The sequence below is a fragment of the Artemia sp. Qi Xiang Cuo genome, chromosome 3, assembly GCF_049724085.1.
Source record: "Artemia sp. Qi Xiang Cuo chromosome 3, ASM4972408v1, whole genome shotgun sequence".
NCBI classification, from domain to species: Eukaryota; Metazoa; Arthropoda; class Branchiopoda; order Anostraca; family Artemiidae; genus Artemia; species Artemia sp. Qi Xiang Cuo.
The window spans coordinates 39,406,643-39,429,830 of NC_142796.1; the positions used below are offsets into that span (position 1 = coordinate 39,406,643).

At 35.9% G+C, this 23,188-nt stretch overlaps 1 protein-coding gene across 1 annotated transcript in view; it reads left to right on the forward strand.

Moving 5' to 3' along the window:
• The window catches only part of Oseg1 (intraflagellar transport protein Oseg1), a 55,732-nt gene extending 41,709 nt beyond the window's left edge, over positions 1-14,023 (forward strand). The window contains exons 9-12 of the mRNA XM_089086909.1: positions 1,801-1,938; positions 2,994-3,077; positions 6,576-6,791; positions 11,970-14,023. Of these exons, the coding sequence (XP_088943035.1) occupies positions 1,801-1,938; positions 2,994-3,077; positions 6,576-6,791; positions 11,970-13,934 (2,403 nt within the window). The 3' untranslated portion in view covers positions 13,935-14,023. The remainder of the gene's footprint in view (positions 1-1,800; positions 1,939-2,993; positions 3,078-6,575; positions 6,792-11,969) is intronic.
• The last annotated feature ends 9,165 nt before the right edge of the window (positions 14,024-23,188 follow it).

The following is a 23,188-nucleotide window of genomic DNA, read 5'->3' on the forward strand; positions in this document are numbered from 1 at the left end:
TATGTTTAACTTTTTCCAAAAGCCCTATAAGACGTCTTTTGAAACACCGAATCTTATAGACCTATTGGTGATCGTCTAGGGACTCGTCAAGGTTTAAGAATATCTAGTATAAACGGATGATATGATATGGTATTATTTATTAACACTAAAAGCCCTACTGGGCCATGGTTAATACACAATACACTTCAAAAATAATAAATGAAAACACCCTTATTATAAACAAAAATAAAATAAAAATAAATCTAAAGAAAATGATCTCTATGCTCCATGCCCAGTCCAATAAACCTTCCCAAATTCTTTATCCCTTAAAAAAATTATATTTCTTAATATATTACCCACCCATTCCTCTCTTTCGAACCACCCCGGAAAAATTTCCTCTCTCAAACCTCTTAACGCCTTACATAAACATATAAAATGAATTAAATCATCATTTTTGTCCCACACATCGGACAAAAATAGGGACCAGCCTTCGACCTGAGCATCGACCGGCCTTCGATGTAAGCTTCAATTTTAATCGGATAAGGTGAAACTTTAGCCCAATAGTTAGCACGCTAGACTTGAAATCCTTTGTCTGTGACGACGAGGGTTCGAGTCCTAGTGTCGACGGTTATATGGTTTGGAACAAGAGTAAGTGGCGCAACTCTGTAAGCTCAGCCAGGTTTGACCCAACTTTAAATAGATACCTGGGGAAATCTAGGGAAGTTAAACAGGAAGCGTGTATGAAAGCATAGGATGGCTGCCCCCTCCCCCATTGCAATTCCTTGTTGAAGTGCCTTGAAACGGAGATCAGTACCGCCAGTAAAAACAGTAAAGTCTAGTGCCGTATTCTTTACCTTTATTATATACAAAAGGAATGTTCTAAGGTTGTCAATCGTGAATGAATTCTCTAAGTCTCTGCTTCAGCCAAAATATCTGCAATAAAAGACCAAAATGACAATTGCATTTGGATATTTCTCTTGTCTCTCTGTTTTTTACTATTAAAGATTTTAAAGAGGCTTAACTAAGGCTCTTGGGAACGTGCTTGTCCTTGTCTGTCTGGTCAATATTTTAAGGGTTTGTGTTTTTTTCTCTCTCATTTCTTACAAACAACTATTTTCATATCAACATCTAAATTTTATTGATTTTTTTCCGTTCGATATATCTTTAAAAAGTAAGAGAGCTGTACCAGGTGAATGTTTGAATTCCTGACCCGTACTGATATCCTATTTTCTACTTTTTAATTTCAACAAGAATGGGATAGTTCGGTTGGTTCCAAATTGTACTACTTTTAACGTTACGTGCAACGTGTTACGTTAAATTGTTGCTGTTACGAGTAAAGGTCATATTTGACGTTTTCACACTTCTGAGGCATTACCCAGCTTACACTCGCTTTGAAGATAGCTGATCAAAATCATCTCAAAAGTTTGGAAATGTCGTATATGGCTTTTAGGTGTGGTAGCAATGAAATGAAGTTCTGATTGTGTTTCGAGCTAATAATGTGAAAAAACAAAAGAGGACTGTAAATATTAAAATAGAAACTATTATTACAAAATAGACTTTATCAAAAATAGAAATTATTAAAATAGAAAAAATTAAAATAATAAATAAAATAGAAATTTATTAAAATAGACTTATTGAGAGAAAAAATAGAAGCTGAATAGCAATTAAAAACTGCTAAAAAGATTTTGGAAGCTGATGTATTTTTATTCTTATTTCTTGTTTTGTCCTAGAATTTGTTTTTTATTTATTATATATACGTATGTATTTTGTTAAGTTTTATTTTTATTAATAGACTCACTTTGACTAACTTAACTATTACAGGTGCAATTTGAAGAAAAAATAGTAATTTATGAGCTTGAAGAAGGAAGTTCAATGCATTACAAAGTAAAAGAGAAGATCCAGAGAAAAGTTGAGTGTAGTTTGCTTGTAGCGTGCACTCTCCACCTTCTTCTTTGTCAGGTGAGTTACAATTTCATATTTATTGCACAAGGGTCATTTAGCAGTCCCGGGGGAGTAGAAGTTAGCTTGCTTGTACCAAAATTTAAATTGCTGTTTATCATGTGAACTATAATCTTATGTTTATTCCATAAAGGCTGTTTATGCAGTCTGACTGTATTTGATTCAACTGATTGGAAAGCTTCCGTGAAGGTATGGAATACCAGACAGGCACATTAAAATGACTTTTAAGTAGCGCTTGAATTATTCTACTGTGGTGAAGGTGGAAGTTGTAGTTGGTTTGCAGTGAAGTCAGAAGTTAAACAGGGTTGTCTTTTATCCATGTTTGTTTGAATTATTTTGATGGATTTTTTTATGGGGACACGGGAAAGGCTATGAGAGAGCATGACGTCAAACTAGAAAGTTAAATTATCCCAGAGTCTAATAGTTGCTTTATGCAAATAATTTGAGTGTCCTAGATAAATTTTTTTTGCAAAATGAATGAATTTTTGAAAGTTTTATGGTTAGGGAATAAACTTAATAATTAGTGCAAACTAAGTCACTAGGCGATGCTAGGTAATAAGAAAATCGATTAAATGGACATATTAACGTACATTTGTAGCAGTAATGGCGAAGATGAAGGATGTAATAAAGATATAAAAAGTAGAATAGCCAACGCGATGGGTTTTTTTCCCATCGCCCAAATTTTTGTGCGACCCATAAAAAATTAAAAAAAAAAATGCATATAAACGGATTTTTGACACGTTTTAATTTTTTTTTTTTTGCACCAACCCCCCCCCCCCCCACCCCGAAAAAAATCCTGGATACGTCCTTGTGGACAAGAGATGATAAAAATGAGAATTTGAGGGAGCAATTGCTGTCCTATTTCTATGATATGGTTATCAATACGGGAATGGCTGTAATATTCTATCTCTGTAGTGATAGCGGGATGATTAGTGTGCTATCGAAATTTGTTTAACCACAATTTATAAATTTTTGCAATATAGCAGGCTAGATAGGTCTACTGAGAAAGTATTCGTCCGTAAAATAAATAGAATGATGATTAACTTATTTTCTAGGATCGAAGGCTACAATGTATTACATTTAAGGGTGAAAAAGTCCGAGAATGGGAATTGGAGGCTCAAATTCGATATATGAGAGTGGTAATGGACTTTTTATATAATTTTTCTTTCTCATCTTTTAAGATTAATGCATCAAAGAGACAAGAGAGCTTGTTTTCCTGTAATTTAATAGTAAGAAGTGTCAATAACCTTGCCTTTTTAAAACCTAATTGATCCCTGTGTGAAATTTTAACCCGATAAAACTTTTTTTTATGTTTGACCTGATTGTCGGAGGCCCTGCTGTTTCCATCATTTTGACGCCGTATGCACCAGCAATGGCTCTGAGGGATCTTTTTCCTTTTTTATCCTTTATTCGGCGTGATCGATTGGAGTCTATATGCAATTTTAAACCATTAAAAAGACTGAAAAGTGTTGAATCGCAGAATTTTTCATTGGTAAAATACATGCTTGTCTTTACTCGTATCATTTTTGTGCCCAGTTTTTATGGTGCAGACAGTCACGTGATCTGTTCAGAGGCTGCTTTGGCCTAAAATTAGTAATTAACAAAATTCAATTAGACGATTTTATTGACATTTGTCATTTTATTAAATCGATTGCCTAATGGAAAAAAAAATCATGTTTTTTTTGTGTTTGCTTGCATGCTTGAGTGTGAAGTATTTTAGAATTGGCTTCACTTCACTTAGTCAGGTTCACTTTCAGTAAAATACTAATTTCTAAGTTTTAATAATTAATTAAATTAAATTATTTAATTATTAATATTCTCCTCTTCTGCTTCCGACACATCATCTAATACCATTGAGTTCATACAGGAAAGACATGTGAAATCTTTGCAATGCGTGTAAAGTTTTGGAATTTAGAATTGGTGTTACTGTGTCCCAGCTATTTCATGCCGTTTCTTTTCCCACTCTGCTTTCCTGTTTTCTAAATAACCTGCTTGCTTACTATTTCCCAGCTTTCCAGCTTTTCACAATAAACTTACAGCCCCCCCCTTAATAACATATTCTATAAACAACAAGCTCAGAGGATTTCACTAAAATGTTGAAGTTAAATCTTAATGATGAGGAAATGTCTACCTTATAAGTCAAACTATGTTGATGATATATCTCGCCTACATGTTTTCAAGAAAAATAGGCTACAGACGTTTATTTGATATTTTAGTTGACATTTCCGTGAAGCTTTTCTTACCGAACATGAAACTTGATTAAAACTAGTTCTTAAATGTTTTTCTAATTTCTTAAATAATTCTTAATTTTTTTCACACCCTTAAACACACCACCTCTCCTCGTAATTATCCTTTTACGAAGAATTTTATTAAAAGAACAGTGATCACCGAGTGAAGCTCGGCCCCCTCGTATGTAAATTATTGTTGTAATTTTTCTGCCGCGATGTGCAGCATTTAATGCGAAGAAATTAACAATCTGACACTCACTTCACAGCTATCAAACGAGAATGTGTTTCTCTAAAAGCCCGAAATCACCTGCTTTGCCAACAAACAAATTGCGCTTTGAAACTCCTCTAACTCATGGTCAAGGCTTTCGACCTGCAGGGGTCTCTAATTTCAGTTAGCAGACGGCTTGTGAAAATATTCAGGGGGCGGGAGGGGTAAAATAATTCTTCTAAAGCTGTGACCTGTCTAGATCGTTTGTCACACCGGAAAATGGCAGTATGCTAATTTAAAAAAAAAAAATTAGTACCGTTTTCGAGAAAAAATTACAGATATACATATGTACAATTAACGCTCATTTGATAAGATAGATAAAGTTTTTACCAGCGAATTGATGCACTAATTAGTTAATTGATAACATTGGTTGCTTATTTTATGCAATTTGCTCAACTTTCGCATCAAAATCCTTCATTGAACAGTAATATATTTTTGATGGTCGTTATATTAAAAAAAGAAAACTTTTTAAATTAATAATTTTTACAAGATGCCTTTTATAAAGATTGTAAACAAAACGCGTAGTACTAGGCTATTAAAAATCTAAACGCATTCAATATACGTAGAGCCGTTCCTAGGGGGAGGGGGACATCCGGAGCAGTTGCTCCGGTTGCAGTGGCTTGGGGGATGGGTGTGGGTGGGGAATTGCCTACTTTGATCCAAATTCTCAGTTTGGTTCGGCTTTTTTGCTTATATTTGAGTTGGGAGGGAGGGGGGGGGCTGTAATTAATTTTTCCCCGGATGCCACCAACCCTAGGAACGGCTCTGAATATACGATATATTGAACATAAAAACGTAATAAAAATATTAATATAATATAAAATATGATAAAACATGTGTAATAGATATTCAAAAAAATGATATATATATAAATATATTGAACCTGAAAATTCATCCCACCTTTGGTCTTTGTCTACCAACCATCTGGTAAAAAAAATCCAAATTCTTTTTAAGTATTTTCTTACAGAGATCTGTTCGGAAGGCCGTATGTAAACCGCATAATTTTAGGATACTAAAGGGCTAAAAAAAAGTTCAGTATATAATCTATTCAATATTAAAATAGGGCTCATTCATGCTTTTGATGTTCATTCGCCAATTATATCGTCAAAATTTTATGGATTTTTTAGTGTTTGCTTATGTACTTTAGTTCGTCAAATTGGGCTAAAAAGGAATATTTAGTTGGTACTGTATAAAATAACACTCTTTTAAAGCTCAATAATTTAAATAATTATTTAAAAGATTTCTTAATTTAAAAAACTAATGTTTTTCTGTACTAGTTCCTGTTTTTTGGGTAATTTTTGTCTGACTGTATAAACTTAGAAATCATCGAATATTTTAGCTCTAAAACTTTAAAAAGTAAGCAATGCGACTTAGATTGGTTTATTAAAGGTTCTAATATGTCATACTTGTTTTTCCTACTAGATCAAAAGAGCATAGCTCAAATTTGGCCAGCCAACTATGAGATGGTACCATTATTAGGTCTCAGTATATATGTTGCTGTACGCTAAAAACAACAAACGTGACCAATTAACTAGGTTTTTTTTAAGGTTTGGAGATAAAAAAAAAAAATTGAAATATGTTAAGCTAAGTGAAAGAAACTTTTAGGAAATGAATCTACTCTCCATATTAGGTCTTACCTAACCCCGACCAGTCGAATTTACTTTTTGGAGCTTAATTACTAGTCTTATTTAATTACTAGTCTTAATTACTTGTTTAATTACTAGTCTTAAAATTTGCAGCTTCTCATTAACCCTCGAATAAAAGTTCTTGAGTTAAAAATGGGTTTCTAGAAGATATAATTTTATTTTACATTGAGTAGAAATCCAGATCCTTTGTACTCTGCTTTTATCATGTAAGAATTATTTTTCTCTCTCTCTTACTTTCTTTTTCTTTCTCTCTCTCTCTCTTACTTTCTTTCTCTCTCACTTTCTCTCTCTCTCTCTCTCTCTCTCTCTCTCTCTCTCTCTCTTTCTCTCTCACTCTCTCTCTCTCTCTCTCTCTCTCTCTCTCTCTCTCTCTCTCTCTCACTTTTACGACCATTTGAGGGGAACGGGCATTCAGGGAGGAGGGGGGCGTTGTAATCATAGTTTTTCCTATATTTAGTTCATTTTGCACTTCAGTTTGTCATTATTTTTTTCTAGGTTGGAGGTCCTCCTGGGAGAGAAGGCCTTTTGGTTGGACTTCGAAGCGGTGTTGTCCTTAAAATATTTTTGGACAATCCATTTTATGTGTTCTTGTTCAAATGTCAAGCGCCTATACGATGTTTGGACATCAGTCCGTCTAGAGGAAAAATTGCAGTTGTTGATGAAGTTGGAAGTCTCCAGGTTTACAGTAGTTCAGGAGAAGCCCTCTTTCAGGTTAGTAATGTTTAATTCCGACTTAAGATTTATGTTCTTGTTGTTCTTGCTGGCCATCAATTGGCCAAATTTCTTGGTGACTCGGACGCTTTGGAAGTAGAGCTGGAAGTCCTTTTCATTAGAATTTCCATACTGATCCCGTTGTACAAGATTCAAAATTGCCACCGGGATTTATCACCCCCGCCATTCTATTCCTTACAATAGTTGATTGTAATATTTATTTCACAATATTTATTAGTAAGTTTCCTGATGTTAAAATAGCGTACTGTAAGCTTTGTAGCTAACGCTGTTTGATGATGCTATTTGCCTTGAAAATTGTAAAAAAAATTATAGATATCATTCCTGACACCCCTCCTTTACCTTTCCCATCCCAAACGTTTCGGTATGTTAGTCTCAGTATGTTAATTTTCTTCTCTCCTATAGTTATAAGATATCAACGGAAGAGGGAAATTCTTCTATTTCTCCATAGCTGAGATTCAGCTCTATCAATTTACCGAATTTAATTTATGAATTTTTTGGATTTTTTTTGGATTTAATTTTAATTTTGGATTTTTTAAATCATAAATACGTATGGCTGAAAATCGTTGAAAAAGGATGATTTTCCTGTTTTTTAAACTAGCTTAGATCCTTGTCTAAGAAAAAGCGCAAGTAATATCATTATTCTGTCTCGGTGATTGGATAGATTTGAAGCTAATGAATCCTATGATATAAGTATTGTGTCCTTTTTATGGAAATTGCAATGGCAAGATCGTCGTAAAATCGCTTGTTTCAGAGAGATAAGCACAGTTAGAACTATTGCCTCCCTTAGTGCAAAACCTTAGAACTTTTACTACCACTAGCACAGTATAAAGTTTAGTACCGTGTTCCAGCTTCGGACTTGACTCATATCTTTCAGAGCTTTTCCTTGAAAGCCTTTCTTGCAGATAGCTTTAGTCTTCATCTCTATCCTACCTATTTAATTTTGAATAGTTGTTTTTATTGTAATGAAATCCATCCCTAACCTTTGTTCATTCTCGAGATTATTATTGAATGAACATGTAATTTTGGTGATGCTTGGCAGGGATGTTTTTTTTTGTGGGGGGGGATACAAAAAAGAATTTAAAAAACACCACAACAATTTGTTTAAACGCATTTTTGTTGCGTTTTTACGAGTCGGACAAACATTTCGCGGGAGGGGGAGGTTTCAAATCCATACCCCCCTGGATACGGCCTTGATTCCAGTTGATAGCTCCCCTTTTATGACAGAAATTTAGAGAAGAAGCTTTAATAAACTTTAAAACAAAATAAAGAAAATTTCAAAAAGACTAAAAAGTGGTTGCCTGATTTACATATAAAAATTAAATTAAAAGCGAAACAGAGAAACAAAAAACAAATTGATAAAATAAACTGAATATATCAACAAAGAATTACAAGAAAGCTGTACACTGATTTGGCTTCGTTACAATCTAAATAATTTAAATATTGGATTTAAAACTGTACATAAAGGGTTTGACACACGTTTCGTTTTTTAAGCTAAAAATGGCCATATTTTTCCAGTACGTGTGTATTTTACGCAGGCTTTGAAATACAAATGCTAATTGGGAAATTTTTCTGTTACTAAGACCTTTTGTCACGCCAATTTCCGCTGGAGCGTAGCTTTTGATGAGTAACTTAATACTTAACTTCAAACATTTATTTGAAATTAGCTTAGAGGTTTTTCAGCAAAATGACTCACAAGAAGCCTGTTTTTGTCTTTAGTGGAAAATAAAGAAGGAATTTACAAAATTGAAAATGCAAATTCTATTTAAATCATTAGTCCTACGAATTTGGGGAAAATTGGAATTATTTTTTACAGAAAGCAGCTTTGGGCTGATCCACTCTTACCTAATATGTTGCTTGATAGTTTCCCCAAGTCAATTTGTTCTTTGAGCATCCATGTTTTGCAAATTTAATTTATTTGCCAAAAAGCTCTTCTGTGAAAAGTCAGCTTATCCGCTCTTTAAACGCTGGGAGAGACGGCAACATGCGTCAAGCCCTTAGCAAAAGCGGCTAAATAATAGGGAAAAAAAGGAATTGGATATGTTATTTTTCCTTCTTAGCCCTAAAATTAAAAAAAAGGATAAAAGCTTAAATGAAAAAAGATAAAAGAAAAATGAAAATAAAATAAAAATAGAAGAATAAATAAAAAAGAGAGGCAATCAGAAAAAAGCTCAATTTCGAATAAATGTTTTCCGGAGCAGGAAAGCCGTGGATATTATAATTTTGATTCTGTTGTTGTTCCATTTTTTTCTGATTCTGTTGGAATTAAAAATCCGATTTGTAGGCCTATTTTGATTTTTAATGAAATAACGAAACACCAATCACCAAAACACCCAGCAAACACCAAAAGGATTGGTGTCAAACGCCAAAATAATGTTCCGGTTTGGATGAACACGAATTTTAGCATATTTTTAATTCTATGCTATGCTTCAAAGCTCTAATTCATGGAACTCATGCGGGTTTGCTTGGCAAGCGATAGTTGCAGTTTTGCTATTGAAGATAACAAATTATATAATTATGACTCTTTAGAAAAATCTGAATAATTCTTAATTTTCTTGTTTTTTTTTGCAAGTTTTGGGCACACAGATTTATGTATATTTATGTATATATAGGGGTTGTTCCATTGGTATCAGCAATGCTAGATATTTAGAAGATGAATTGTGTAGGTCGACTCTTTTTTTTTATGGGCATTCATTACCATGACACAAGTTTAAAGACATGAAATTTACGGGACTCCCCCCCCCCGCCCGTTTGGTGTCGGAGGGAGTAACCTTGATAAATTTTCAGATGGCAACATATTTTACTGTTTCTATGTTTGGATTTTCCATAAAGAATAAAATAGATTTTTTTTCGAAATCATTTATTGGAAAAGTATCTTAGTTAAAAGTTAAATCTAAACAAATCTCTACTAATCTAAAAGTGACAAAAAATAAGGACTTATCAGCAAATCTTTTCTGGCAAATATTTATTAATATTAAGAAGCTTGAAAAGCATTCAATTTATCTGGCGTGCTTTCCCTCCTCCTCTCTTCAGGGGGGGGGGCATGGGCTATCTTTCAAATGTCATATACTAACCCCTAACAAGCTTGGTATATTTAGATTCTGCATGAAATATTGAGTATATTGAAGAAGGCCGTATTTAGGATTTCCTGGGGCGGGTGGGGGGGGTCGGTTGTACAATTATTTTTTTTTTGGGGGGGGGGAGGTCAAACTGCCTAATCCTCCTGGATGCGGCCTTGATATTGAGTAACGTTTTTCTAAAACATTCTAATTAAAAGTTAAACGCATCTGAAATATACTAACACTATTACATTTACATTTGAAATCTGACAGGTCATTAAGCAACAGGAAGGTCTAATCTTACGAAAACTTTTAAATGCTTGTAAATTTGTCGGGAGTGTTTTTAGAACACAATTTTTCTGACCAAACGTGCTTAATTTTTTGGTGTCAATTTCATATTAGTGAAGATAGTTGAGTGTTACCATTCGACGTTCTGAAATAGTACCATTCTTCCCATTACGGGAGTGCTTAAAGAGAATTTATGAAGTTGATATACCCCCTCCTCCCTACCATAGCTAAATTAAAATCTGTAAAAAAAATTGCCGTGACCGCTTCTTTCTCTATATTTTTAGCATTGTCAAAATAAATGGTACGAGTGACGTATATAAATTTTAATAGTTCGACATTAAATTCATGATTTAAATTTGAAACAGATATTGTCTTGTTTAAAGTAAGAGCTCGATAAAATTAATACTCTATTAACAATTCTTAAGAAATATAATTTAGAGCAATCCTGAAAAGAAGCCCATTTACTTTGCACACATTGTTTACTAAACATTGGTTAAGGTTGAGTAATAGTTAGATAAAAGGAAATTATATGGTTTTGATCATAATTAATACACTGCCATCTATTTAATGTCTAATTAAAAATTATCTATCGAGAATGGAAACCAAGCAAATAAGTAGTATCTGTCCGATTGCGCGATATGTCAATCATTTGGTGCGTACTTCTTACCATATTAGCTATTGACGCTTGTGTTTTTGGTCGTATTGTGAGGATAGGGAGATGCTTGGTCTTTAATCTTTCAGATCAGATTCAATTTATAGGAACATCTTTGAGAATAAAAACTTCTGGCTAAGAAAAGTCAGAATAAAAACTAAGAATATTTAAAGAGCCAGTATTCAATAAAGCGACCACTTACTCACCTGGAATTTTTATGTGCCGTATTTTTTTTTCTTGTTTTTATTTTGTTGCTGTAACACTCAGGGTTAACATTTATCACTGTTTCTAGGTATTTTTTATATTGCCTAAATAAATAAAACACTAAATCAGCACATAACTCACTAGATTATAGAAGAAGAACACTAAATCAACCAAAAAATCACTAAAATCTAGTGATTGTTTCATCGGGTGGCAACCCTGGTCGCACTTCTAAGATTATTCTTAAAATTCATTTGCTAAGCTCAGGGTGACGAAAGGGGTCCATACGCGTCAAGATCATTATAAAAACGTAGCCTCCTAGTATCGCTATTTTGAACCAGTACACGTGCACGTTGTCAATACGCATGCGTTGTAAGGTGGGTGCTAAAACTGTACCATCAGTCTTAAATTTGAATCAACAGTGGTGTGGAATGTGCTTTGACTGGATGAAATTGATTGCATGGCATTACTTTTAACTAATCTGAAGCTTTTGCGACTGACGTGAAGCTATTAACAGGAAATGTTGTATTTTGTGCCTATAGTCAAAGCGTCACTGACGCCCAATGAAGACCACTTTCATGACTAAAATCTAAATTTTAGGCTACCATTGGTTTAAATTTGAAACAGACGGTCTCAAAGTTGATACGGATCGTTAAAATTTGTAACAGATGGCAAAAATTGTGATGCTAATGATGACTGGCGGCCCACGTTCGCCACCCTCAAGCTGATTTCAAAGAAAGGATCAGTGAAGCAATATATATTTTATCTAGCTTTGATTCTTTTGATCTAATTCCTCTCCTGATTCTCACTTTGAGAACAGCTTAGCAAATGATTTTTGGAAATTATGTCAGAAGCATGAAAATGTCTGACACGAACTTTAGACGTTAGTAAGCGTTAATCAGACTTTAGCAGCGATATTTAATCAGTAAATTTCTGTACAAATTTTATTTCATTTTGTAGGAAGTTGGAGCGGCCAGTGTCGCGTGGAATGCAAATTGTGAGCACCTCATATGCTATTCAGGACTAGGTATGCTGTCAATCAAAGTCATAGATTTTCCATCACATCAACAAAACTTCAGTGGTTTTGTAGTTGGATTTCATGGCTCAAAATTATTCTGCTTGCAAGGGTATAGTATGACAACCCTGGATGTTCCTTTGTCTGCTCCTGTGTATCAGTATATAGAACGAGGACTCTTTTCAGAGGCTTATGCTATAGCATGTCAAGGAGTTACTGAGATGGATTGGTATTACTTAGCAGAGAAAGCTTTAGCCAGTTTAGATCTACAAGTTGCCAGAAAGGCGTATTTGAAGGTGAAAGATTTGCAAAAGCTTTTGCTAATACGAAACATTGCTTCACATCGCAAAGAGACTATTTATTGCTTGGCTGAGATCTTGGCAGACAGCGGAAAATTTGAAGAATCAGCCAAACTCTATGCCAAAACATCAAGAAACGATTTAGCCTGTAAACTACTAACTGACATGAAATTCTTTGATCTTGCACAGAATTACGCCGAGTCTAGGAATGATATTATGCGTGCTAAGGCGGATTGGGCAAAGTCATCGAACGATCTAAAATCAGCAGTTAATTTCCTGCTTGAAGCAGGTGAAACGGAGAAAGCGGTAGTTGCCATGGTTGAAAGTGGCATGAATCAAATGCTGATTGAGCTAAGTGAAAAATTAACAGGGAAAACGCTTATGAAATTTGTTGCCGAAAAACTCCAAGAAATAGGAGAAGTTGAAGCTGCGTGCCGTTTACTTAAAAGAGCTGAAGATTGGCAATGCCTGGCAATGTTGTTAATTCAAACAAATAACTGGCCTGAAGCCATAACAATATTGAATAATAAACCTGAATTATCAGATTTAATATTGCCACCTTACGCTAATCTCCTCGCTATGAGAGGTGATGTAAAATATGCTCAAACAGTGTTGTCAGAAGCTGGAAAATTCAGTGAAGCAGCGTCTTTGATAAAGAATCAGCTAGAGATTAGTTTGGAAATCAAGGATTATAAGAAGGTTGCTGAATGTTATTGGCTACTGGGAAAAACGTGCAATAACGACAGATTGTTTACAGAGTATTATTCTTTATGTTGGGTTATGCACGCATTTTTTTTAGTTCAAGAATACGTGAATGAGCCTTTAAGTGGTTATCTGCCTGAAACTTTGTTCAGTGCTGCACGGTTAGTTCTGTGCACTTTGAAAGACTATGAATATATGAAGCATAAAATATCTCAAGTTCTAACAATATATACATTTTGTAAGCAGGCACAATTTCTTGGCGCGCATCAGACTGCACAACAAATGCTACAAAATCTTTCGAATTTGCGAATTCCATTATCAATGAAAGAGAACGTTGCAAAGTTATCTGTTAATATTAGGTCGAAACCGCCCAAAGATTCGGATGCATTATTGCCATTGTGTTTTCGCTGTTCGTTTAGCAATCCTATTTTAGGGGATTCCGGAAATTGTTGTGTTGCTTGCTTACACCCCTTTGTTTTATCACCTTGTACTTACGAAATTCTACCTCTTGTAGAATTTGAGCTAGAAAAGGGTATTGACCGATTAGAAGCTACAGAATTGATTAGAATGGAAACGAAATACAGTAAAAATAACGGTACTCCTATCAATCAAATCCAAGAAATTATTGATGATATTGATGATCCTTTTATGCCACAGTTGGCAAAGTTCCAAGGTCAGAAGGCTACAGAATACATTCCAATAGTTGCAACAAGGGACATTTTAAGAAATTTGAAGTTTCACGAAGTCATAATAACTGAACAACGGAACAGATTGAAGTTTTTCCGTCTAATGCTGCCTACAATGTCCTTATCGACGTGTCGTGAGTGCGGGCAAGTTATGGAAACTGAAGAATGGGAACCTTATGTATTGCAGCACAAAAAGTGTCCCTTTTGTTTTTCTGCTTGTTGATATAATTTTTTATACTTTTTATATTTTATTTATTTTATTCTGTTCTGTCACCACTATTTAGCAGAATCTATAAGAAACTTTTCATTATTCAAAAACCAATGTGATGTTTTCAGCTAGCAAGGATAAATTGTAGGGCTCAGTATTAAAGTATACCGAGTCTAGAAATAGGAGGTAGATGGGTACCAATTTAATGGAAAAAGGGTAATCACAGACTCTTTAGGGTTTGAATTTGTGTTTTCGAATAAACAAAAAGGCCAAAGTAGAAAGAAAAAGGTAAACAAAAAAAAATCGATCGAGTAAAGCCAAAAAAGAACACAAAAGGAGAGGAACAAATATGTAGGAACGATATACGAAAAAATATGTACAAATGCAGGAAAAGGCATACCAGTTAGATAATTTTGAAATAATTACGAAAGGGAAGTTTTTTTCAAAATTAATAGGCTATCTGTGGAGTAATTCTGTGGGGAAAACAGAGAAGTGCTTGCGATGCAGGTAGGGAAAAGAAGTCGAAGGAAAGAATTATTTTGGAGAAATAAATTGTTAAGGGGCCTCCCCCCTGGGATCCGTTGTTTTTTACTCATCCCGTCTCCGCTATTTGAGCCCCCTCCCCATCAAAAGAAAGAAGTTCTAGATTAAGTGGGTAAAAAAAAGCCAGTCCCCCATCCCAGCATTCTGAGATTTCTTTGTTCTTTTTTCTCTTTTTTTCTAGTTACATAATGAGGTTTTTAGCATGAATTTGGAGATTTTTTTTAATTTTGAAAGTGCATATACAGATTAGGGTATGACGCAAACAGCTTTGGTTCTGTGACATTCTCATGAAACTTAGATTTACGATTCAGCTCTTTTAAATAAGCGACCGCTATGTTCCATTTTCTCCTCGCTGATATAGTGCTCAAGATATTCTAGAGCGTTGGGAGTAAAATTTTTTGGTGTATTTTGAATGCCCAAATAAACCATCTTTGTACAAACCTTTAGTCCCTAACGAAAATAAAAAAGAAGCAAGGATATAGATTTTTCTTCTATAAAATTTATGAAGCGTAACAGCACCTGTCGTCAAAGAGGCATTTATAACCCGTCTCTAAAAGAAATACGAAAAGTCGATGATTTTAATTTACCTTCATATTTCTAACCCAGGTCTCAACACGATAAAGAGTTTTTGTCGTTTCAAGAACTTGTCATATTCCAAATTCCCTGACAAGAAAAGACCATCCAAAAGCCCGGGGCTGTTTCGTTGCTATGAGATGATTTAGGCTATTGCTCATAGATGTGGCATTTTGACTACAAAAGGTAGGGACGTACGCAGGGGGGGGCCACCGCCCCCCCCCCCCGAAATCTCACGATTTTTTTCATTTTCCCATAATTTTTTGATTTTTCTCACAGAATAATGGGTTTGAAGGATTTGACGAAACAGATTGCCCCCCCCCCCCAAACAAATTCCTGCGTACGTGCCTGACAAAAGGGTTTGCAAAACGCGAGTAGTGGGAAGCAATTTTTGACAACGGAAACAGCTTGTTGCAGTCACGATGGTGTTGTGTTGGAAATATTGTCTTAAAAACGCAGTGGTGATAACGCATAGTTTTATCTGATAAGTCGTTTGTATATTATTAAGCATTGAACTTGTTTTCATGTACATCTGGTATATAAAATTAGCTGCACCCTCATGATACAAACATAAACGTATTAATTGATGTATTCAAAATAATACATCTATGGGTACAACCATTCTCCACGAAGATTTATTTAAAACTTTGCTCCGTAAATTGGAGAAAAGAAGAAAGAATGGGAGGAAGTGGCGAAATCCCATGCGATCTGGCACCTATTATCTTAATATGTTTATGTCTTTACCATACCCATATGCCATAAGACCTATTTTCACTAGGATGAGAGCTGGACGAAAAGCAAGCATCTACGTAAACCTACTTTTTCGTTGTAGATTTGTTCAAGGATAGTATGTTTTTGCTGTAACCCTCCTCTCATCCATCTTTTGTTGAACTGGCTTGACCCTGCCCTGAGTCCAGACTATAACTGGATGGAGAAATCCGCCTTTCTGTTGAACAAATGTTTTTTTTTTCACGAGGATAGGAGGTAAACGTCAGTTCAAGTCAACACATCCTCGTTGGGCCCCTAAGATCTTCTCCTTCGTCCATATCTCTGGAAGCCAAATCCCACTTGCGTAGCCTCTAGTCGCTTCGTAGTGAACCTTTCACAGGTTTTCCTAAATAGAATCATGGCTTCAAAAACGCTGCAGTGACCTTGAGGAGTGGTGCCCATCGAGGAAATAATTATAACAGCGGGGGGGGGGGGTAAAAACTGAAGCTTAGGACATATTTGGGTGGAGTAGTCGGTGAAGACAGTTCACGATTATCTTGCGGGGTCAAGAATCTTTCTGTATTTTTGTCAGTAAAGTTACACAGAAAAATGTATTTTCAGAATTTAGGGCGGGAGGGTTGATTTCTTTCAACGAAAATACAAAGCCATTACTTTCAAAAACTAGGGGGAAACAGCCTTCCCCCTCCTGACTGGGTCCTCTGGGAGGAGCGTAATTAGCTCTTTTGGCCTCAGTTGTCTTGGTGCTGTAATTGATTGTAAGTAATTGTTGGAGGTATATCTCCTTTTCTAAAATCTAAGAATAATTAAAATTGCGAATTTGAGATAGTGACATTGCTTTTCTCCTATCCTGAAGATTAGATTGAAATATTGTTTTCCAATCTCTGTTTGTCAATAACAAGCTTAAAACCCGTGACATATTTTTAATTTCTTTTTTTTCTCCTGTCGAATTAATAATACGCAACATACCACCTTTTCAATTGCCACTTTTGATTTGGCCATTTATAAGTTAATAACTAGTCAGTTTCTGTCAGTACAATAAAGGCATAAACATGGTGTCAATCCAGATGCATGTACAGCTATTATACGTGTACCTTACGTTGACTAGGATTGTAAAATTAGAGTAGAATTAGTAGGCCCGTTTTTTAGCACTAAGATCTTACATCTTTCTGCAAAGATTATCGTTTTTCAACTCATCTTTGTTCTAAGATCTTACAGCTCGCTGATGTTGGCAAACTACGTGAAAGACGCCATCTTTCTGCCATATAGAACAATGATGAGGGAACTTTGATGATCTACTCATCATTGTTCTCAGACCGCTGATCAGAGCAGAATGATGAAAGACGTTTGCACAAAAACGGCCAAAGATGTAAGATCTTTCTTCAAAGATTTCACTTTTAAGCGTTTTCTGACAAAAGATGTAAGATCTTAGCACATTGATGAGTGAAAAAACAGGCCTAGTGTTTTGGCGAGCAGTCTCGTAAAATTAAGAGAAAAAAAAAAAAAATCAAGAACCATGCCAAAAAAAAAGAAAGACAGAAGGCTCTCTCAAAGAGAAAGGAGAAAGTGATTATAATGCTTGGTTCCAAATGGATATTTATGATAAACTAACTGAGAATAACGAACTGACCAGGTACTCGATAATATTTTCGCTAATTATTTTTATATATTTAGGCTGTAATTTTATTTGTAACATTACTAAAAATAATAACTTCGTATATGCAATATAAGAACGTTTTTGTTAAAGCCACCGGAATCATGCAAAAAAATTACAGCTGTATGATCTGAGGTACGAATTAGATCAATTGCCACTTTAACACCCCGCCCCAGAGCCAACATTTTAGCCCAAGATTATCTTGTGACTTTCATTAGGCCCGTTTTTTATGACTAAGATCTTTCATCTTAGATCTTACATCTTTCTGAATAGATTATCGTTTTTCAACTCATCTTTGTTCTAAGATCTTACAGCTCACTGATGTTCGCAAAATACTCGAAAGACGCAATCTTTCTGCCAAATAGAACAATGATGAAAGAACTTTGATGATCTACTCATCATTGTTCTAAGACCGCTGATCAAAGCAGAATGATGAAAGACGTGGTAAAATTCTACTTTAGTTACTTTTGGCTATCTTGGAAAGGGGTTGGGTTAGGAAAATGAAACTTTCAGGGATGGATCTACGTGCTAAGGTATGTCCCGGGAAGGTCCTTTGAAGTACTTACCTCCACTCCTCCCCCCCCCTCTATTTAACCCTTTGATGCCTGAATATTGAAAAAAGAGAGGAAAAAATTCCGCGCCTGTTTCTGTGCTTTATTTAAGGTCATTCCGCGACGAAAATGTCAAGAAAAAATTTTTATTGATGAAAGTGAAGAAACTACAGAATGGTTCCCACAGGCAACATCCGGCAGTAACAGCACATATTCACACATCGCCTAGCTAGTGTGGTAAGATAGGAAACAGTTTCTGTTTGGCGTGAAACACAAAGCCACTTCGTACTTCACACACTTCACATTGGAGTGGGCTTGAACACAAGCTCGGCACCTCTGTTTGCTGCCTATCCAAGCTGGAAAGGGCTCCTGGCCGTCGAGTCTCGTTGAGTCTGGTGGGCGGCAACTATACTTTTTTTTCTTTTGGGATAGAGCTTCGTTGAGTGGTCTACCTCTCTTAGGTGTCGCTGAGGATGCGCCAGACAGTAAGGCGCGTGCAACGTCCGTTTTCAACTGCAGCAAGTTCATGGGTTTTTGTCCAGTAGGAAGACACCTGCGATATAGGATCAACCCATTTACAATGGAAAGGTCAAATAAGAAAAAGAAAATTCGCATGTACCACTTGTTTCGAGACTTGAAGTCAATTTTGTACAGCTCTATCAGCATATCGGCAAGATCAACGCCACCCATAAAGCGATTGCATTCCTTCACGCAGTGTGGACTCTTCACTTCTATATGCTCTTTTCGCTTGCCATGCCACCTCTCACAGGTAGCTTCAGGATCAGGGTTGCCACCATTAGTAGAATTTTACTATATCTATTAAAAAAAAAAATCGAGTAAATTTAGAGGATCTAATAAATTTCCCAAAATCTATTAAAAAGTAGAAAAAGTTTATAGTAAACAAAACTTTTTTATTTTCCATGAATTCAGGGAAAAAAATTATTGTAAACATATGACAATTTACAATTTTTGCTTGTCTGTTTTACAATTTACATTTTTGCTGGTCTGTCTCTGAGAGGGACAAGCAGTCACCTATTTTCGCAAACAGACACTTCACTTCCGGCGTCTAAAGGTCGACAAAATCAGTTTTCTGTGTATCAAATCTTACCAACTAAAAATGAAGCTATAATGACACTTGGGAATCTATTGGAATCAAAACAAAAGCCAACCACCCAAGGTGATTAGGTGAATCTCCTCAGTTTGGAAATTTTTATTGAGAAAAAAGGAGAAAAAAAGAAGAAAAAAGGAAAAAGAAAAGAGGAAAGGAGAAAAAAAAGAAGAAAAAAAGAAATTGATTATCCTCCTATAGCAAAAATCGATGCTTGATGGTGCGCGTGCGGCGTAGCCGCACGCGCACCATCAAGCATCAAACAAAAAATTGTTTGAGCATTTAGTAAAAACAGATGCGATCTAGTAAATTTTTTCTCTCCGATTTAGTAAATTCTTCCAGGTCAGGGTGGCAACCCTGTTCAGGATCCACAGCTGCATAGGTTGATATCAAGTGAACCGGCTTATTATCATACCACTTCACCACTACAACATTCGACTGCGTTTCCACCTGTCAGTCATACGAGTCTCTTCCTTGCGCTTTCATTTTGCTATCTAGTTCCAAAGCGCAGCCTTTTAACCTTTTTACTCTAACTGTAACCAGTGTAAGTATACCCTGGTCATTTAGGGTATGGGCCAGGTCTAGTGCCGAAAACCAGTTGTCGTAAAAGAGCTTGTAGTTCATGTGGTTTGGGATTCCTCTCGCAAGTCGGAGGACAAAATCAGCACCAACCCCCAAATCGCTTGTATCAACTGATCCCTTGCCAGTGTACATTTCTAAATCATACACAAATCTACTTATTCCAGCTCTGGAGATGAACTTGTATCCCCAGTTATGTGTTTTTTTCAGGTTGTACTGCTTCAGCGATATTCGCTGCTTCGTCGGAACTATTTGCTCATCAATGACCTGGTGTTCTTCCGGGTGTATCTTCATGAAGTTGGCTCGAACCTTCTCTATCAAGGGACGAATTTTATGAATCTTGTCGTAACCAGGGTCTCCCTGAGGCTTGTGCGATACATTATCACTGAAATGCAAATACTTCTTTATCAGTTCAAATCTGTCACGTGACATAGCATCGGCTATCACGGAGTAACGAATTTCGTTCAACCAGTAGCTGCGATAGGAGGGCATTTTCACTATTCCTGTAAACGCAAGGACTCCCAGGAAACACTCAATGTCAGTCAATGAAATGCTTAACTGCTTGCCATCTTTCTGAAGTGCCTATATATTTGTCTGATCGCGTATGTGACTTACTACTTCTATATCGAAAAACAACATGACATATTCCAATGGGGTCTTGCCACTCATTTCTTGGTCGACTCGAACCTGATCTTTCCACAGAGTGTCTGGTGGGATAAAATCTACTTTCCTCTAAGCAATGTCTCGTCGTCTCATTGGTTTGGAAGTAGGAATACTTGAGGCTTGTTGTGGTCGGGTTTCTTCACCTCCATTAGCTTGAGACTCATCCTGACTGTCACAGTCGTTGGCCTCAATTCGGCCGGTTTATATTTAAGCTTCGACCAGTTCTTCTAAAACTTATTCAGGAGGAACATACTTCGGATCAGATGGGTCTTCATCTTCTTTTGGCAGGTCTTCCAGGTCAGAAGTATCATCTGGACAAAGAACAAAATTGACAGCTTGTGCCAATGAAATTGGGCGTGAAGGTAGTTTCTTCATAATTGTAGAGTACTCATTTTCCGCTGTTTTTGGGGCAGTTGATGTAAATTCGTCCATTGCAACCCTAGAAAAGACATATTCGTTGAGAAACTAAGTCAATCTTACTAATTGTATGTACAGGAAATTTCGTAATTTAGCTACAGAAAGTTTAGTATTTTACTATTGACAATAGCAACCCCAAGCTCAAGCTGTTCTGGATGGTTCCTCAGAGGTACAGATCCTATTTAGCATGGTCGAACCATCAGAAATTATAAGATAGTGGCGTAAAACAGTGGTTACGGGATATATTAGCATATCACACTCTATATACGTTCAGTCGCCTGAAAAGTTCTCATTTCTGACGTATGGTTCCTCTAGGAACCACGATTCTTTGGGCCCCTCCCTTCCCTTAATTTTAACACTATCTAGGCAAACGACATTTCATTAGAACTGTCAGACCTTCCTCTATGCCAGGCCAGGGAAATAAAAACTAGAACAAATCACTACGTTGTCAATTACAAAAAAACATGCCCACCTTTCTGAAAAATCCAAGGAGGCAAAAAGTACTTACTTCGACCAGGGTTGCCACTCGGTTGTTTTTTTTGTGCCACTCTGGGTGGCAAAATAGTGTCAATTTTGTATAGTGTCATTTTCCAAAAATTTGCCGCTCGCGACGCTTCGCGTCGCTCGCGCTCATACCAACAAACTTTATATATTGAAAATATTTCCCAATCCGCTTGGGATCATCCCCGCGTGATTTCCCGCATCTTTAAATTCTCCAACATGAAATAGCGGATCTAATGCCATCTATCAACTATAAAAAAGAAATTTTGATTTTACTTAGTCGGTACTGATTTCCGGCTTTGCGCAGCACTTCCACTCTTGTCAACTTTCCAGCCCCCCTCCTGAAAACCCGCTAAAACAAAATGGTGCTTACTGTATAAAATTGGAACTCGTCCTACAGAGTACGTTCTTCTCTTTTTTTTCTGAGCAGTCTTTGTTCATAGCGTGAAAAAGGAACAGAAAAAGAAAAGAGGAAAAACCTTCAGTTTTTTTTTGAGAAAACGGAAAAAAAGGACAGCAATACTCGTCTATATTGAGAGTTTTTCATCTAGTTTTTCATAAAATGGACTATCTGGATTATTACAGTGCATTCAGGTGCTTGAAACTTTTCTTTTCTCCGAAAATGCTGAAGAGAATGCCACGAGCATAGATAGTAGCAATTGATGACCCTATGATAAACACAACTAACAGTGGTTCAGACTCTAACTCTTTCAAATAATTTATTTGGCAAAAACTAGTGGAAAAACAATAAGACAGCTATATCACCTAATCTGTTTATCACAATCTGAATAGAATAAGTTTCACGAGAACTCTCGCCACTCCCAGTAAAATTTTGCTTAAGATATCTCCAGGGACTAAGGTATAGGAACAGTCAGCTAGCATTTTAAGTATCAATATGAAAGCACCTTTATAATAAAAAACGAGCATTTTGTGTATCAACGTGAAAGTACATTTACAATCAAATATTAGTGCGAATAAAATAAATAAAATGAGGAAGTGCGTCCAAATTCAATTTATATAATGATGTAACATAAATTTAAGTAAGAAAAAAAAAGTGAAATTAGATTGTGATTTTGCTAATGACTGCATAGGATTAAAGATAATGGAAGTTTTGGTATCAATTTTTTTTTAGAATGATGATTATGAATAAATATTAATTTGTCCATTGCCAAGAGTTCAAAGAAAAAATATGAAAAATATGAACGGAAATGTTAGAGCGCATTTTTGCGTCACTGGCCCAGTCACTAGATATTCTTGTGGGACACCAGTGAGCTCAGTGGATGTTTTTGCGTTGCTGAGTCGTTGTGTAATTTCACCAGTGAGCTTTTCAGTCACTGGGCTTCAAGAGCTCCAGTAACGGAAATCGATGTCAAGTTGCGCAAAGTTAAGCAGTCACTGGCCCAGTGACTGGTTAACATAGTAACAGCTATTAACATAGTGGCGCAAAAATACACTCTTAGCTTTTTTTGCTCTTTTCTTCTTTGAATAGTAGTCGACCCTCAACTAGTAAAACATAAAAATTGGATTCGGACCCACTCAAGAATTGCAAACCGCTTGACTGCCTTATCATCTACGAGCCAAAAAATTATTGGAACGACACACAATAGTTGAACTAAACAACTGAAAACAACTGAAGGCTTCTCCACCACATTGCAGTTAAATGTCTATCTCTGTCCTCTTCATTGCCAAGTATTTCGTACCAAAGATCACTGAATGATCTTCGCTTATCAGTGATAAGAATAAGAATATAAAAATTTCTCACACACAGATAGAGACAAACATGTTTATGTTTTTCACCGCACAGAAAGATTCTTGCATCCAATAATTGCCGAGCGCGAGGATATCGATGCATATCTACATTGACAGTTTTCCTTCCGGTTTTTTGTCTGAAAAAATCCTTTTTTTGTAAAATAGTGCTACTTAGCAAAAAAAGTGCCACTTTTGCTAAAAAGTG